General features: G+C 43.5%; 1 protein-coding gene across 1 annotated transcript in view; it reads right to left on the bottom strand.

Annotated features, from left to right (window-relative positions):
- Window positions 1-5: 5 nt before the first annotated feature.
- Window positions 6-18119, bottom strand: part of UBE2E1 (ubiquitin conjugating enzyme E2 E1) — a 42903-nt gene continuing 24789 nt past the window's right edge. Inside the window, exons 3-5 of the mRNA XM_040433095.1 lie at window positions 11926-12058; window positions 3789-3936; window positions 6-734 (exon numbers count right to left, since the gene is read on the bottom strand). Coding sequence (XP_040289029.1) covers window positions 637-734; window positions 3789-3936; window positions 11926-12058 — 379 coding nt within the window. The 3' untranslated portion in view covers window positions 6-636. The remainder of the gene's footprint in view (window positions 735-3788; window positions 3937-11925; window positions 12059-18119) is intronic.

The following is an 18119-nucleotide window of genomic DNA, read 5'->3' as shown; positions in this document are numbered from 1 at the left end:
CATACTTCAGGTTATTTTTCCACTTTTATTAGCACAGTAACAAATGCAGGCTTCTTGGCCTACAACATATAACCAATCCACGGAGTAATTCTTATTCACTTTTACATTTAAACAGCTTAAGGTATTTCACTACAGATTCTGTTTAAGTCTCTCTCAGCCGAGTTTACAGATATACAAAAAGGAAGAAAACTGATATAAAGTGTAAAAGGTTTCCTTAATACAGATATCACCAGTTCCTCAGGTCCAGGCCATGGTGGAGACGGTTATGTTACACACACGCTGCAGCTCATCTCATACACAAATTACTCATTCAATCCCTCAACAAAACTTATCACAGACATTTACCGTATAAGCAGTGTAACTGTACAAAATTAAATCGCTTCGATCGCTTACATGTCATAGAACAAAAATGGGGGGGGACAACTTTCCGTTATGTCTGGTTTGCGATTGCGTTTTGACTCGTTCCAGTCAATTACTGCAGAAAGATACCTTAAGTTACAATAACAAAATTCTCTGGAAATAAAAGACTGAATAAAATCTGTTATAGAAATAACCTATTCTTTGCAGACTCCCACCCGCCATTGCCCAGTTAACAAGCAGCTCTCGCCATGACAGATAAGCGCTGTGTCCAAGTATCTATGTAGCGTATCTCTTGGTCCACTGTCTGGCCATTCGGTCATGCTCCGCTCTGTTGGTCATGTACTGGGTGGCGATACTTCCGACAAGAGGATCAGCTGCAAGAGAGAAGAAGTCAATTACAGATGAAATCAAAGCAAAATCTGACTGCAGAACGGAATGTTTACACCAGGGTTAATTTAAGGGAAAAAATAAAATAAAGACCTAAAAGCAAACACAATGGATACAAAAGTAAACACTTATTACACTCTGTACACTACCAACAGATCCATTTTTAGAGCCGTTTCTTCTATGAATACATATCTGCTGGGCGCACAGGGAAACTGATCTCTTCATTAACACCTTAACGTGTAATTGTCAGGTTTTTTTTATATTGCATAAGGGCAGTGATATGAATAATCTGTCATATAAATTAGGGAAATGTGTTATTTTATTTACTAGAAAACAGTCTGTAAATTGGGTGTCGCTAAGGAGAGCCCATCTTCAATGTGCACTGAAGAACGGGACTGCAGCGATCAGCAGTACACTTAGGCCCCTTGCAGACGAGCGTGTCCGGATGCGTTCAGTGAAAACTGCACGATTTTGCAAACAAAGCCAGTTTTGTTTGCGATCGCATTCAGTTTTTATCGCGCGGGTGCAATGCGATTTACTGCGTATTGCAAGCGCATAATAAAAAACTGAATGCTTACAAACATCTCTTCGCAACCATCCGTGAAAATCACATCCGCACTTGCTTGCGGATGCGATTTTCACACAGCCCCATTCACATTCACATGGGGCCAGCATTGCGTTAAAAAACAAAAAAAAAACCCACGCTGAATATAGAACATGCTGCGATTTTCACGCATTGCTCATGTACACAGACCCATTTAGGGGAATGGGTCTGGATTCCGTGCCGGCGCAATGCGTTCGCATCACGCATTGCAACCACGTGGAATTCTCGCTCATGTGAAAGGGGCCTTACTGTCAGCCCCATTCACATCTCTTCCCTTTGGGCACTAACGGGTGCATAGTGAAGATAAAAATGAGCAGAGCTGCCAGCGATCAGCATGTCAGACAGGGACAGGTAAGAGATATTGTAGGACACAGGTCAGGAACTGGGTTAGAAGCCTGCCACTGTATGTTAAACGCTGCAGTCTTTAGCGTACAGTAAATGCTGAAGACAGGCTCTCCTTAGCAGCACTTTGTTTTGCTAGAGACATTTTACAGTCTGTTCTCTACTAAAAATGCACACGTCCCTAATAAAAGTATTTTACAAAAATGTAAACATTTAAATGACAGCTACGCTTTTAAGATCTGAATTTTTACATCTGAACGGAGAACTATGCAGCTCAGAAAAGAAGTCAAACATTCTCCAACTCTGAGAGCTGTGTAAAATATAGGCTGCAAAACGGACAGCTCTGTTTGGTCTGAAGCTGGCAACTTACATTAGGCTGTGTTCACATCATGTTTTTGTCATTTTTATTTAATCCGAATTGTTTTCACTGTAATTGGCCAACGTTTCGGTCCATCCCAGACCTGGTTCACGGCCTGAAGGCAAGTGCAGTTATGGAATCGGATGGCGCCATCCGATTCCATAACTGCACTTGCCTTCAGGCCGTGAACAAGGTCCAGGATGGACCGAAACATTGGCCAATTACAGTGAAAACTATTCGGATTAAATAAATATTGGATTGATTTGTATTATATAACAGAGTTCCGTGATTTTTTTGTACACTACAAGTTTGGGATAATTCCCCATCACAGAGCACCCGGCTTGAAGAAAGGTGGAGTGCAGCATTATTTTTGTCATATGTTTAACTTGACGTACATTAGATGGATGTCATAACAGTAGCATCCATAGGGTTAAATTGTAAATAATGTATCAGTTTTCACATCATTTTTTTTTTGCTGAACTGTGTAGGACAAATGTGCAGTGTACTACGCTTTTGGAATCTTCCCCCCTCCCCCCTCCCAACCACCAATGTGTATGTTAAATGTGGAACATCATGGGCTGTGGAGCATCTTTGGATCTAGTTTGTCATATCTGTGCAGAAAATGTTGTGTCAAACGTGGGACAAAAACCATGATGTGAAGACACCCTCATACACATGAGTAAATCCTAATGTGTGAACATTATTATGGTCGCATTCGGATGGCTGAAATGCCTGTACGTTTGACAGTTCAGCTGAACTTCTATGGTCCCAAAATACATGCTGTATTAAATGGGTTAGAATTGTTGCCCCTTAGTTCTAGAAATCAGTGGAGGTCTCAACTTTCAGACTTTAGACCTGTGTGATCTTCAGTCAGCTTGTCATGTTAATATCAATTATGAAATCATCACAGCGCCCTTTTGTATTATTTTCAACTGTTACATTTTAAAGGGGTCCTCCAGGAATTAAGAAAATGAAAATACTTCATTATAAATATCTGACCAAATACCTTACATTAGTTATAATGGCTCGTTTTGTCCGTGGAGCAATCATTAGGAAAAATAAAATGGCCATCATCCCACTAGTACACAAAACCTGTCCTAATTACACAGGAGGACAAGTTAAAGAGCTGCACCATCTTCCTCTCTTACTTGTCAGGGATTTTGATCCTTAATACAGTTTAATATGATCTTCAGATGAATCTTTGTAGGAATGGAGTTCATGAGGAGACATGAAGTACAGAGAGGAGGTGGGGTTGTAGCTAATGAGCAGCAGCACTTGTATGCAGTCGCCATTACCACAGACCCACATTACCACAGTCTGTCCTGTCCATCCTCTCTGTACTTTATGTCTCCTCATGAACTCCATTCCTATAGAGATTCAGCTGAAGATCTTCTCATCTGTATTCAGGATCATAATCCCTGACAAGTAGGAAAGGAGGATGAGGCAGCTCTTTAACTCAGTGTTGTAAAGTAACTGCTTTGTGATTAGGACAGGCTTTATGTGCGCTAATAGGACGGCAGCGATTTTATTTCTCCTGATCATTGCTCCCTAGACAAAATGAACCATTATAGCTAATGAAATGTATTTGAGAATTTATTTATACTTAAGTAATATTTAGTTCTCCAAAAAAAGTAATTAAGTATTTTCATTTTTCTAATTCCTGGAGAACCCCTTTAACAAATGTATGCCTATACTATAAAAAAAATATTTCTACGTAACATAGTACAAGATGCTTACCAGGGTTGCAGTCTGTGAGCAGCGAGCAGATGGAGAGGAGAACTTTAGAAATGGTTAGTGCTGGGCTCCAGTTGTCTTTCAAGATATCCAGGCAGATGACACCTTGGCTGTTGATGTTGCAGTGGTAGATTCTCGTCCGAAAGGTCACCTACAAAATAAAAATAATGAATGAAGTGGTAATAAAAAAAAAAATTAGTGGAAATACAAATATTTTACCTTTACAGATAATACAATTCAAGAAAATTGCAAAAAGTTACAAAGCACAATACAGTTTACAACAAACACGTATTACAAAAGGTTTACACAGCCTCTTAGGATGATAATTGCTGTATTTGCTTTAGTCTTATGGTGACCTCTTGTGGTAATTCTTAAGAATTACAAGCACTGCCTTGAGCTTTTGTACATAAGCTGTTATCCAGAGCCAGCTGTAGTCCTCATGAATAGGAGCTTGTTTAGGGCTCGTTCACGCAATTTGTTTTTGCGTTTATTGCATCAATGGGTCCGCAAGAAAACTGAATGCATACGGAGTGTACTCCGTATGTCTTCCGTATCCGTTCCGTTTTTGAGGAACCATCTATTGAAAATGTTATTATGCCCAGCCCAATTTTTTCTATGTACCGTAATTACTGTATCTACCATACGGAAAAACTGAACGGAACTACTACTGAAATTTTTTTTTAATTAAAAACAGATCCGGGGAAAAACGGCCCGCAAAACACTAAAAAAAGCCATACGGTCGTTTGAACGAGCCCTTACACTGACTTTCTCAGGGAGCATTGTCTGGACTCCCTATACCAACAAGATAGAAGATTTAAAGGGAACCTGTCACCTGGATTTTGGGTATAGAGCTGAGGACATGGGTTGCTAGATGGCCGCTATCACATCCGCAATACCCAGTCCCCATAGCTCTGTGTGCTTTTATTGTGTATAAAAACCGATTTGATACATATGCAAATTAACCTGAGAGGAGTCAGAGCTTGAAAATATGACTCTTCTCTGGTCACACAAGTAAGAGATGACTCTTATGGTAATTTGCATAAAAGGCAGGAAGTACAAAAATGCATAATACTTATTGAATTCGTCTGCAAATGAAATTAAAAGTGTAATTTATATGTTTAGGGTAACACAATGAAAATTTAGAAATGCTCAGTGAGGGTAGCCTAGTAGAGGTGACAGGTTCCCTTTAAAAGGACAATACCATCAAATAGGACATACTAGTAGGCTATATGTGAATGTTACCTTTTTCAAAAAACAGGTGGCTAGTTTTCTGGATAGGTCTTTTTTTTAACTCGACCCCTGTATTCTACTTTCTGCTCTGGCTATTTAACTTCTTCCTTTCTTTGGACTTTTAGCACGACAAGCTTGAATTTTGAGTGACTCAATTAGAGCGTCACACATTAGGCCCCATGCACACAACCGTATTATTTTTGCTCTGCATCCGATCCGCATTTTTTGAAAGGGGTTGCAAAAAACGCAGACCGCACACTGTGCGCTGTCCACATCTGTATGTCCATTCTGTGGCCCTGCAAAAAAGATAGAACATGTCCTATTCTTGTCCGTTTTGCAGACAGATGCAACATGGACATCTTCCTTTTTTTTTGCGCACCGCAAAATATATACAGTCATGTGAATGCACCCTTAGGCCTCCTGCACACGACCGTTGTGTGCACCCGTGGCCGTTGTGCCGTTTTCCGTTTTTTTTCGCGGACCCATTGACTTTCAATGGGTCCGTGGAAAAAACGGAAAATGCACCGTTTTGCAGCCGCATCCGTGATCCGTGTTTCATGGCCGTGAAAAAAATATGACCTGTCCTATTTTTTTAACGGCCAACGGTTCACGGACCCATTCAAGTCAATGGGTCCGTGAAAGAACACGGATGCACACAAGATTGGCATCCGTGTCCGTGATCCGTGGCCGTAGGTTACTTTTTATACAGACGGATCCGAAGATCCGTCTGCATAAAGCTTTTTCAAAGCTGAGTTTTCACTTCGTGAAAACTCAGAACCGACAGTATATTCTAACACAGAAGCGTTCCTATGGTGATGGGGACGCTTCTAGTTAGAATACACTACAAACTGTGTACAAGACTGCCCCCTGCTGCCTGGCAGCACCCGATCTCTTACAGGGGGCCGTGATCAGCACAATTAACCCCTTCAGGTGCGGCACCTGAAGGGGTTAATTGTGCTGATCACGGCCCCCAGTAAGAGATCAGGGCTGCCAGGCAGCAGGGGGCAGACCCTTCCCCCCCCTCCCCAGTTTAAATATCATTGGTGGCCAGTGCGGCCCCCCCCCTCCCTCTATTGTAATTATTCGTTGGTGGCACAGTGTGCGCCCCCCCCTCCCTTCCTCTATTGTAATAATTCGTTGGTGGCACAGTGTGCGCCCCCCCCCCTCCCTCCCTCTATTGTAATAATTCGTTGGTGGCACAGTGTGCGCCCCCCATCGGCCCCCCCCTCCCTCTATAGCATTCTCAACATTGGTGGCCAGTGTGCGGCCTCCCATCTCCCCCCCCCCCCCCCCCCCCATCATTGGTGGCAGCGGAGTTCCGATCGGAGTCCCAGTTTAATCGCTGGGGCTCCGATCGGTAACCATGGCAACCAGGACGCTGGTTGCCATGGTTACTTAGCAATAGTACAATAGTAGAAGATTCATACTTACCGGGCCGGCTGCTGCGATGTTCGTGTCCGGCCGGGAGCTCCACCTACTGGCAAGTGTCATTGCTAAATGAACTGTCACTTACCAGTAGGAGGAGCTCCCGGCCGGAAGCAGACATCGCAGCTCCCAGGTAAGTATGAATCACTACTGCTAGTAACCCGCTGCCACCAATGATGGGGGGGGGCTAGATGGGAGGCCGCACACTGGCCACCAATGTTGTTAATGCTATAGAGGGAGTGGGGCCAATGGGGGTCGCACACTGTGCCACCAACGATTACAATAGAGGGAGGAAGGGGGGGGGGGGGGGGGCGCACACTGTGCCACCAACGAATTATTACAATAGAGGGAGGAAGGGCGCACACTGTGCCACCAACGAATTATTACAATAGAGGGAGGAAGGGGGGGGGGGGGGGGGCTGCACTGGCCACCAATGATATTCAAACTGGGGAGGGGGGAGGGGGGGGGGGGGTCTGCCCCCTGCTGCCTGGCAGCCCTGATCTCTTACAGGGGGAGATGATAGCACAATTAACCCCTTCAGGTGCGGCACCTGAAGGGTTAATTGTGCTGATCACAGCCCCCTGTAAGAGATCGGATGCTGCTAGGCAGCAGGGGGCAGTCATGTACACAGTTTGTAGTATATTCTAACTAGAAGCGTCCCCATCACCATGGGAACGCCTCTGTGTTAGAATATACTGTCGGAAATGAGGTTTCACGATCTAACTCATATCCGACAGTATATTCTAACATAGAGGCGTTCCCATGGTGATGGGGACGCTTCAAGTTAAAATATACCATCGGATTGGAGAAAACTCCGATCCGATGGTATAAAAGGGACTCCAGACTTTACATTGAAAGTCAATGGGGACGGATCCGTTTGAAATGGCACCATATTGTGTCAACGTCAAACGGATCCGTCCCCATTGACTTGCATTGTAATTCAGGACGGATCCGTTTGGCTCCGCACGGCCAGGCGGACACCAAAACGACTTTTTTTTCATGTCCGTGGATCCTCCAAAAATCAAGGAAGACCCACGGACGAAAAAACGGTCACGGAAAAACGGGACCCGTTTTTGCGGACCGCAAAAAAATACGTTCGTGTGCAGGAGGCCTTACACTGATAAGTGCAATTTTCTTCAAAAGAACTGTCACACTGTTATCCCAATTCTACATCTACTATTATACTAACAGATAACATCTCCCATTCATTGCAGTAAAATGACAATGGGCTAAAGGGAATGTGTCATCAGAAAGTGACCTATTTAAATCAAATTTTTATGTTACAGTTTTCGGTGTGTTTTTATTAAACTTTTTCCTATGTTACCATCTATATTAAAAAAGTGTATATAATCCTGCAACTGTCACGGCCATGGCTATGACCGTGACTCCTGAACCGCATGCGGTTGTCAGCGGTTTTCATTGGTGTTCAATCACAGGTGAGGGCTGTGGTATTGGCCTCACCTGTGGTTGCCGCTGGCAACAGTATGTATGTGGCAGCGTAGCAGGCTGAGCTGTGCCATGCAGCTCGCTACGCTGCGCATGCGGTTTTGTGTGTGATGTGTGGATGTGTGCACTGTGTTTTATGTTATTGTGTGCACGTCCCCTTTAAGTGGTGTTTTCCCTTCCCTGGTGTTGGAAGGGTTAATCCCCTTCCTAGTGTGTGTGATCACTGGGTGTGTCCGACTGTGGGGTGTGGCTTCTTGGCCTATAAAGCCTCATTGCTTTTGTAGGCCTGCAGGTTGCTTCAGCCATGCTTAGCTGAGAGCAGCCTCATGTATTTGTTACCTGCCAGTAAGAGCCACCCCTGTGGTCATACTGTCACGGCTGAGGATGGGGGAAATCCTCAGCCGTGTGGAGCCCGGTGATGTTACGGCTGCTTGGCCATGAAGACAGGATTAGGGAGCAGGTCACCTCCTAAAGGCATCCCTAACCTGACCCTGACTCCTAGCTACATGAGCCAACCTTGATGGTAGGAGGGCTCATGCTCCGGAACCTAAAAGTCCCTGCTAGCCCTCAAGATGACCCTCACCTAGGAGCTGAGTAAGACAAGCCCACTCCTCCGTGTCTAGGAGGAGTGGGCTTGTCTTACTCAGCTCCTAGGTGAGGGTCATCTTGAGGGCTAGCAGGGACTTCTAGGTTCCGGAGCATGAGCCCTCCTACCATCAAGGTTGGCTCATGTAGCTAGGAGTCAGGGTCAGGTTAGGGATGCCTTTAGGAGGTGACCTGCTCCCTAATCCTGTCTTCATGGCCAAGCAGCCGTAACATCACCGGGCTCCACACGGCTGAGGATTTCCCCCATCCTCAGCCGTGACAGTAACTTTAAAGTATGTTAATACTTCCTGTCTTTTGTGTCTATGGCCCAATGGACAGGAGGGGACCCATTACCTGTACTGAACGGGAAATCAGGACCTATAATTAGGCCTAGTGGCTGGTGTGAAGGTTGCTGGGTTATATACATTTAATAAAAATAGTGACAAGGAACAAAAATAAATAAAAACACCAAAAATTGTTAAAAATAAAAACCCACAAACAAAACAGTCATTTTCTGATGACATTCCAATTTATCTCTATGGCCTCGTTCACATTTTTTTGGCGCCGTTTTCCATGAGTGTTCTGCACCATAAAAAGGGCCTTCCATTCATTTCAAAAGGAGACAGCACAGAAAGAAAGGAGCAGCAAACGCTCTGATTCTCCCATTGAAATGAATTAGAAAGCTGGGGGAAAAAAAAGCCACAAAAACCGCAACAAAACTGCAAATAAAATCAGCTCAGATTTTTTCTGCATGTTTTCAAAATCCAGCGTGTACACATCCCTTAGGCTACTTTCACACTAGCGTTTTTTGCCTGATCCGGCAGGGTTCAGCAAAAACGCTTCCGTTACTGATAATACAACCATCTGCATCCGTTATGAACAGATCCGGTTGTATTATCTTTAACATTGCCGAGACGGATCCGTTATGAACTCCATTAAAAGTCAATGGGGGACGGATCTGTTTTCTATTGTGTCTGAGAAAACGGATCTGGCATGACCCACAATGCAAGTCAATGGGGACGGATCCGTTTTCTCACCCCATGACTGCGGTTTGCTCTCCAGTATCGGAACTTACTTGTGTTCCATTTTGTCCCCATTGACAATGAATGGGGACAAAACGGAAGCGTTTTTCTCCGGTATGCCGGATCTCAATACCGGAAAATGTAAATGCTAGTGTGAAAGTAGCCTTATAGGAGTTTTATCTTTCTGTTCTGACTGCTAAAGGAGGACAATATTTAGCATTTGATTTTTAAAATGTTATAGTTCTGGCAAAATGAAATAAATAAATTTCTATCAATATGGAGTAAAATAAAAATGAAAAAAGGGACATGCACCTACTGTATCTCTAGAACAGAACTCCCAAAGCAGAGAGAAGCTGCGCACGTGTAGCCACCCTCCATTCATTTCTATGGGAATTCAGAAAATAGCCGGGAACGCTCACTCGCTACTTTCGGAATTGCCACAGAAATTAATGGAGGGCATGCCGCATGTGTGTTGTGCTGTCCTTCACTTTTGGGGGCCCGTTCTGGGAACAGGGGCGGGTTCTGCACCTATATGATATTAAATGGCAGATACTGGCAATATGCCACCATTGTCCATGATGAGACAACCCCTTTAATTACTGCTTATCAATGACTTTCGGCACATAAAAAAAATGTTGTTAATTAAAACACCATGCAACAAACTTGTCTTTTTTTCACATCGCATCTTCTGTATACCACAGTGGGGAAACCAACGTATATTTAGTACCCAGCTCCAAAACAGATTTCAGCTAATTAAACTGCTAAATGTTCATTTTTATTTTTTTAAACAAGAAAAAAAAACAAAAAACATAAATCTGTTTAAATGGAAATATGCTGCGTCAGAAATGTAAACTGGTTTATAGCTCGCAGCGAAAATCCAATAATTTTGTAAGTGTGCCGTGAAATGCTTCACCAGTCAGTATATTTATACAGGGAGATAGCTTGCCGTTGTGGGGAAGGACTCTGGATTTTCTACAGCACATGATTGTTTCATATTACAGCGTATTATGTGGATAATGAACCCGCACTTAGATGCAATTTACTACTATTCAGGTAATTTAACAAAAGACAACAATTCCACATCTTCTCGCATGTATTACAGGCATACAGAATCATTATTCCAGAGCATGAATGATACTACATTAACCCCTTGTCGAAACATCCGTATACGCCTGTCTTATACAAGATAATTTCTCTGTATAGCATTCTGTCCTTATACAGACTGATCACACCGACAGCCCAATCCTACTGTCTCCTCGTGTGTTATCCCACCTCCACCTCTGGTGGAATTTACATAAACTAGCTTTAGAAGTTAAAGGGATTGTCCGGCTTCTATAGGTCATCAATATCAGATCGGTGGGGGGGTCCGACATCTGGCACCCTCACCGATCAGATGTTTTCAGCAGCCACCGGAGCTGGAAGCAGTGTAGTGCTGGGTTACTGCAGCTCAGACCCCATGAGGGGAGCCCAGCTGGAGTAGCCTGACAAGGCCACGGCACAGTAGACGGGGTTTCTGCTTCGGTCTCTGTCCACAGTGTCCTTTTTATCCCACACTTTCCACTGCAGCTTTGCATGTTCAGAACGGCTGCAGTGCTAAAGAACACCTGGAAGGCAGTATAAGGAGGGTCCATCTCCATTATAACAAATCCAGCAACTAAATCACAACCAAGAAAACACAAAACACATACAGCTTTAAATGGAGTCTGTACCACATTTGAGCCTATTAGACAGATCCAATAGCGTTATATGTGCCACCCAGAAGTTTAAAACGGTACCTTTGTTGCATATACTGGAGTCTTGTTTCAGCCAAAAATGAACTTTGTAGGTTCTGTAAATGCGCCCTCTCAAGTGCCCAGGGCGGCGTCTCAATCTTCCGAGCCCAAGACCGGACCTCCCCAACGGCTCATAACCCCGCCCTCCTTGTGCCTCTGTCCGCCCGTTTACGCTCCTCCTCTCTCCTTTTCCACTGCGCCGCAGAAGATGCCAAGATTTTACCTTATACCCTACTCACAGGATAGGGGCTAAGTGTCTGATCAGTGGGGGTCTGACACCAAGAACTCCCACTAATTGTGAGACCTGGGTACCTATGTCCACCAAATATGAATGGAGTGTTGGTTCTGCATACGTCCTTGTTGCATTGATATCTATGGGCCTGCTGGAGATAGTATAGGCATCTCCATAAGGGCCACCAACATGCTGGGAAATCTCTCCTTTTAAAAACCATGGGGGACATTTATCAAAACTGGTGTAAAGTAGAACTGGATTAGTTGTCCATAGCAACCAGTCAGATTCCTCTTTTCATTTTCTCAGGAACCCATAGACAGGTGGTTAGTCAAGCCAAATGGCTAAGGAAATGAATTGGCCAGATTTCCCTCCTCACGCCTGGGATGCCAGTGTAGTATACAAGACACAATATACTATAATCCACATACCTTTGGAGGTTTAAAAGGGTATTCAGGAGTGAATGTGATGTCCAGGAAAAACACGCCTCCTTCATAGACCGAGCCGGGAGGACCCAGGATAGTCGATCTCCATTCGTAGATATTGTCTCCTTTTGGACCAGCACTACATGGAAAATAAGAACATATGAATATATTAAGATCCATACAAATTAATACACGTCGTTGAAGATTCAATTTAATTAAACCCCATTTAAAGCTTCCATCTAGGTATAATCTACACCCTTGGATTTCTCGCTGTCCTGTTCCCTTCTAGGGCGGTACACAATTCTCCGGCTGTAGGATGTCTATATTCCTCATAAGGACTCTTCTGAGATTTAAAATGTGAACATACAAGTTTAACATTTTTAATTGCTCAGTAAATGTATTGTCCCCCAATTAGAAAAACTCACACTATAATCACAATGAAAGCTTTTCCCTGAAATGTATTCCTTTCTTTTAGGGTATAGAAATGGTCACATTATACGTGATAAAATTATTTAAAATATTTCTGTGCATTACTTTTTTCTTTTAAAAGGGTTTTCCGAGATTTTAATACTGATGATCTATCCTCTGGTCTCGGACTCCCACCGATCAGCTGTTTGAGAAGGCACTGGGGGTCCTGCGAGCTTTGCCGCCTTGTCCGTGATCACCGCACATAGCGCCGTGCACTGTATAGTGGCTGTGCTTGGTATCGCGCTCAGCCCCATTCACTACAATGGGGCTGAGCTCCTCCTAGGCCATGTGAATGTGTCATCACCGGCCTAGGGAAAGCTGCGAGAAGGCCATGGTGCTACTGCGAGCGCCATCTTCTTCTCCATCAGCTGATCGGCAGGGGTCCCAGGTGTCGGACTCTCACCAATTAGTATTAACATCTCGGAAAACCTCTTTCAGATGTCCACCTTGCCATTCCAGCTGGCCACATTTGCATGCGAACATTGCGGCCTTTGCTGAACCCACACATGGCTCTTCCCCCTGTACAGCTCTAGCTCTTAAGACTATCACACGGCCACGATTCGTAATAAACCTGTAGCTATAAAATACACCTGGCCAAACACAAGTATTTCTACATACACAAAACAGTTGTGTCACATCCCTCCACTGTCCTGCCGCTCCATTTTCACATTTTAAAACATGTAATAACAGAGTTTTTTGTTGTAGAAAAGATGCACATGGGATTATAAATCATAAATTGTACCACAAAATATACTCACATCCATAATTAAATAATAAAAAACACGTAGACACAAGTATTTGGGTGGAATAAATTAGCCCACTGCCAACTTTATTAATAAATAAGTTCATCTTAAACCAATTAAGACCTCCTGCACATGAACGTATGAGCCCCGTGGTCATGCTGCGGGCCGCAATGCACGATCACCGTCCGTGGGGCAGCCGCAGCGGATCGCGGACCCATTCACTTTAATGGGTCCGCAATCCGGCCGTTCTGAAAAAAAATAAAAAAATAGGACATGTTCTATCTTTTTGTGGAACGGAAGTACGGGACGAAACCCTACGGAAGCACTCCGTAGCAGGGTGTATACATTTTTATTTTATTTTTTTAAATCATAGATTTTTTTAAATATTAAAATCAGATTTTTTTGGAGGAAAATATATTACCATCCAAAGGTTATTCCATCATGAAATAAAGATTCGTTTTTTTAATTATGTAGAATAAGGCTGTATATGTTTAATTTTTTTGGTAAATAAATTCCATTAATCCATTCACAATGTCATGCTCTTCCAGAGGTTTTTGTAAGATTATTGGGCAGTTTCTCTGCCTACAAGATATTATCACAGATGCTTGGTTTACTTTTGACTCAGCAGAGATCACATGCCTCTTCTTCACAGCAAAAATGTTATAACATGAACAGAGTTGAGAATGAATACAGAATCAACCCAGGGGTGTAACTATAGGGGAAGCAGGGGAAGCGGCTGCTTTGGGGCCCTGACCCAGATGGGGGCCCATCGAGGAGGAAGAGGACTAAAAGATTTTGTCAGGGCCCCCTCAACAGTATTACACAATGAAAGGATATACAGTGACAGTATAGACAGTGTAGAAAATGGATGGAACAGCTGCCGGGCCTGGTCTGAGACAGCGATCTCTTTACTAGCCACAGGAATGGGGTCGGCATGAAACGAAGGGGTTGTGAAAAAAATTACTGGGGGAGGGGGGCCCTATTAAAAAATTTGCTGTGGGACCCAGTCATTTCTAGCTACACCACTGAATCAACCCCTTCAGTGCTAAGTTTAAAGAAGATCAGTGAATAGAAACAATATTTTTCTGATTGTTTGGAGTGGAATAGATCTGCACAAGAAGATGTTTAAGCAAATAACACATGCTGTAATGTTATTGTTTCAGTTAAATAAATCTATTTAAAATTGTTATTATTAAAAGGTAATTATTATTTTTCTCCTTCCTAAGTACAACAGAAAAGTTGTCCAAATATGAATGATTAACCTATTAAACTGGGGATAAAAAACTACTATGAAAAGTTGTTATTCTAAAAATCTTCATCTACTTGCATATTATAAGTTATACCAGCAAGAATTAGTCTTTATGTAGAAAACTATGATTTAAATCAAGCCTTACTGACTAGTGATTTAAATCGTGATTTAAAATCAGTTTGATTTAAAATCAAATCCACCCTGCGCCGTAATGCTTCCGTAGGGTTCCGTATGTCGGATCCGCAAATGCAGTCCGTAATACGTCCACGGAGCGCACACGTTCATGTGCAGGAGGCCTAAAACTGTATCAAATCATACCAATAACTTAATAAACAATAATTAAACCAGCCATAAGCTCGGCCTAAACTTCAGACTTAACTCGTCCGCTCACCTTTTCAGTGAGCGACTTTGCACCCTCCTTCTAATAAATTGGCCGTGACAATATCAAAACTTTCAACAGGGAAGGGCGGGCGCAGCACTCCCTTCAGATGCGGTTTGGATGACAGCACAAAGCTGCCAGCCACCGCAACTATATGGCCCTAACCCGGGGGACGCTTGAAACAGTCCCACCAATGCCCTACCTGTTGCTGGGCATGTCTGCATATTTTGCCCAGCAACACCATACCATAGGTCACTTGCTGACCCAATGATTAACCTCTGCCCCAGACCCCAGCAACCATCCATTTTTAACCGGCTTATACACATTTTTTTTCCCGCCCAAAAAACTAAATGGAGGCTAATGGGATGATTATATAATCCCATGAGGATCCCTCCATATATTTTCCAGGATCCTAACATTTTGTCGCAGGTGCTGTTTGACCCTCGCCATTTTTCCAAAAAGAGTGGGCAAGCTATTGGCAGGAGGAGGCAGGGGGTGGGCAGGTGCTCCATAACGTGTGCCAGAAAACTGCCGGACATCACACTAGAAGTCTCCAGCTCCTGGACAGCAGAAGATGTGACATTTATCAAGAGGTGGGTGACTCTTAAAAAATTGGTCTGATCTTCTGCCAGCAGGGTGATATACCAGTTTTAGCAAATGACTCCCATAGTCACCCACAATCTAATTACCGCACATAAATAATAGATCACTACAAAGGGATATATGGAAACACGAGGAGACAGAGGAGCTGGCATACATTTCAGGAAGGTGTTTTTTTATTTTTTTGTGTATTAAAAATTAAAAAAAAGTTATTCACAAACCTGAAAGTCAAAGCAAGTAGCAAAGTCATAACTCAGGAGTACAATGGACCAAGATCAAACTAAACTATTTCTACAAATACCACAAAAGAAGCCAAGAGCTCATATCAAAAGAGCTACATAAGGAGTAGGAGCAAAGAACATATTCATTACATATATAGGGGCACATTTATCAAGACCTGTGCTGGCAGTGGATCCGCCAAAGTTAGGGCTTATTCAGATGGCCGTATGTTTTGTTCCACACCCGTTCTGCATTTTTGCGGAACGGGTGAGGACCTATTCATTTCAATGGGGCCACAAAAGACACGCTGTTCCGTTCCGCTGCCCCACAAAAAATATAGAGCATGTCCTATTCTTGTCTGCAATTGGCGGACAAGAATAGGCATTTTCTATGAGAGTGGCGGCCATGTGCACACGGGTCAGTATCAATGTTTTGCGGATCCGCAATTTGCGGACTGCAAAACACATACGGCCATCTGAATGAGCCCTTACGAAGAGGCGCCGGCCTCTACATAACTTTGGCGCATCCACCACCAGTCTAAATGTAAGACTGCCTCCTTACTGGCTTGAATTTAGACAGATCCGCTAAACACGGACGGCCATTAATATAACAGCCTATTCTTGTTCGCAAAGCACAGATAAGAATAGGACAGGTTATATTTTTTTTGCGGTCCACGGAACGGAGCCACGGATGCGGACAGCACACTGAGTGCTGTCCGCATCTTTTGCAGTCCCATTGAAGTGAATGGGTCCACATCCGAGCCGCAAAAATCTCTCTCTCTAGACAGTGGAGAAAGGAAATTGGGGGGGGGGGGTAAATCGGTGCATTACATATCACAATGCTATTTATTAGTGGAATTGCTGGGACTGTGTGTCAGGGAAGGAGTTGACTGCAAAGCAATCACTTTCCATGTCGGTGCACACAGCAGTAGCCGTTCTCACTGTCCAAACTGTGGATCCGCAAAACAGAGATCCTGGCCGTTTGCATCCGCACTTTGCGGATCGCTACGTTTTGCCCTCTGTTCAAATTGCCCATTGTCCAGAAAACGGTCAAGAATAGGACATGTTCTATTTTGTTTTTGTGGGGTTGTGGAACGCATCTTGTGCTCCACTGAAATGAATGGGTCTACATCCGATCCACACAAAAATGCAGATCGGATGTGGACCAAAACCACAGTCAGGTGCATGAGCCCATAGCCAGTGTTTTACCATTTAGTATGTACTGGTGACTTGCATTATTCCTTCCCATGTGCATAAACCTAAAATAGACAAGCCTTATGGGGGCAACGTTCCCCTACGCTACGGCCCCCTTGATGAGACAGGTGCAGTGGATTTTTCTAAACTGGAGGTGATGAACTGCACTAAATGTTGGTGCCATTTATGACCAGGTCTAGGCGCAATTACATTAGTAAATGTGGGCCAGAGTGATGACAAGTCTGCACAAGATACAAAGGGGGAGGTTCGTCATGTGGGGAATTTGTAAGTTCATTTTGGTGGAGTTTGGTGGTGTCAAATTCAAATAATACAAGGGGAGGTTACTCCAGTTTTTACACAAGAGAGTTTAAAAAAATAAAGAGTCATATTTCTTAAGGCTACATGCACACGACCGTGCCATATTTTGCAGTCCGCAAAAAAAACGGAAGCCGCCCGTGTAGACATGCCTATTCTTGTCCGCAAAAAATGGACAAGAATAGGACATGCTATTTTTTTGCGTGCCACGGAATGGTGCAACGGATGCAGACAGCACACAGAGTGCTGTCTAAATCTTTTGCGGTCCCATTAAAGTGAATGGGTCCGCACCAGAGCCGCAGAAACTGCGGCTCGGATGCGGACCCGAAAAAACGGTTGTGTGCATGAGGCCTAAATCTGATAAAATCCTAGACACCTACCTAATAATGTCCACTTTCACATACACTTTTCAAAAGTGGTGATAGTTGCGTAAATCAAAAAGGAGCACATTTTTTGTGAAAAAAATAAATAAAATAAGTGCCCCAAAATCAGATTTTTTTATTTTTTTTCAAACATCAGAAGACTGGCAAAAGGGGTTTCACCAAGTCCCCAAAATCTAGACATTGTGTATACAGCAGTGATATTCTTGCAGTCCGAATGACAGCACAACAAAACCCCACAGACCCCATAGTAAGTTAATTGAGGTCCACTGGTATGCATCGTCTCCCTGATCTGGCAGAGCATAATGGGGGAAATTTATCAAGACTGGCGCTTTCTGCCCGTGCGCCTAACCAGAAATCTACAACCGCTCAGAGCTGCCATAGATTTCGGTCTTCATTTACACCAGAAAACTAAACAGTCATAAATGAAGATAAATTTGTCGCTCCGTCTGGCCACCCCCTCCTTTTAGAAAAGTGGCGAGGACCGCAAAAAAGGGGAGATGCGACAATTTTTTTTTTTTAAGTTACACCTGCAAACTTTTAAAGCTACTTTTCAGGGGCATAAAAGAAATGATAAATCTCCCCTTACGGCTTCAAGTATAAAGAGAAGTCCTGACTCCTATTTGAGTAGAACCTACAGGCTCCCATACACAA

This window comes from Bufo bufo, chromosome 5, assembly GCF_905171765.1.
Source record: "Bufo bufo chromosome 5, aBufBuf1.1, whole genome shotgun sequence".
NCBI lineage: Eukaryota > Metazoa > Chordata > Amphibia > Anura > Bufonidae > Bufo > Bufo bufo.
The sequence above is the reverse complement of the archived record's forward strand: the minus strand, read 5'-3'. Positions and strand labels throughout refer to the sequence as shown.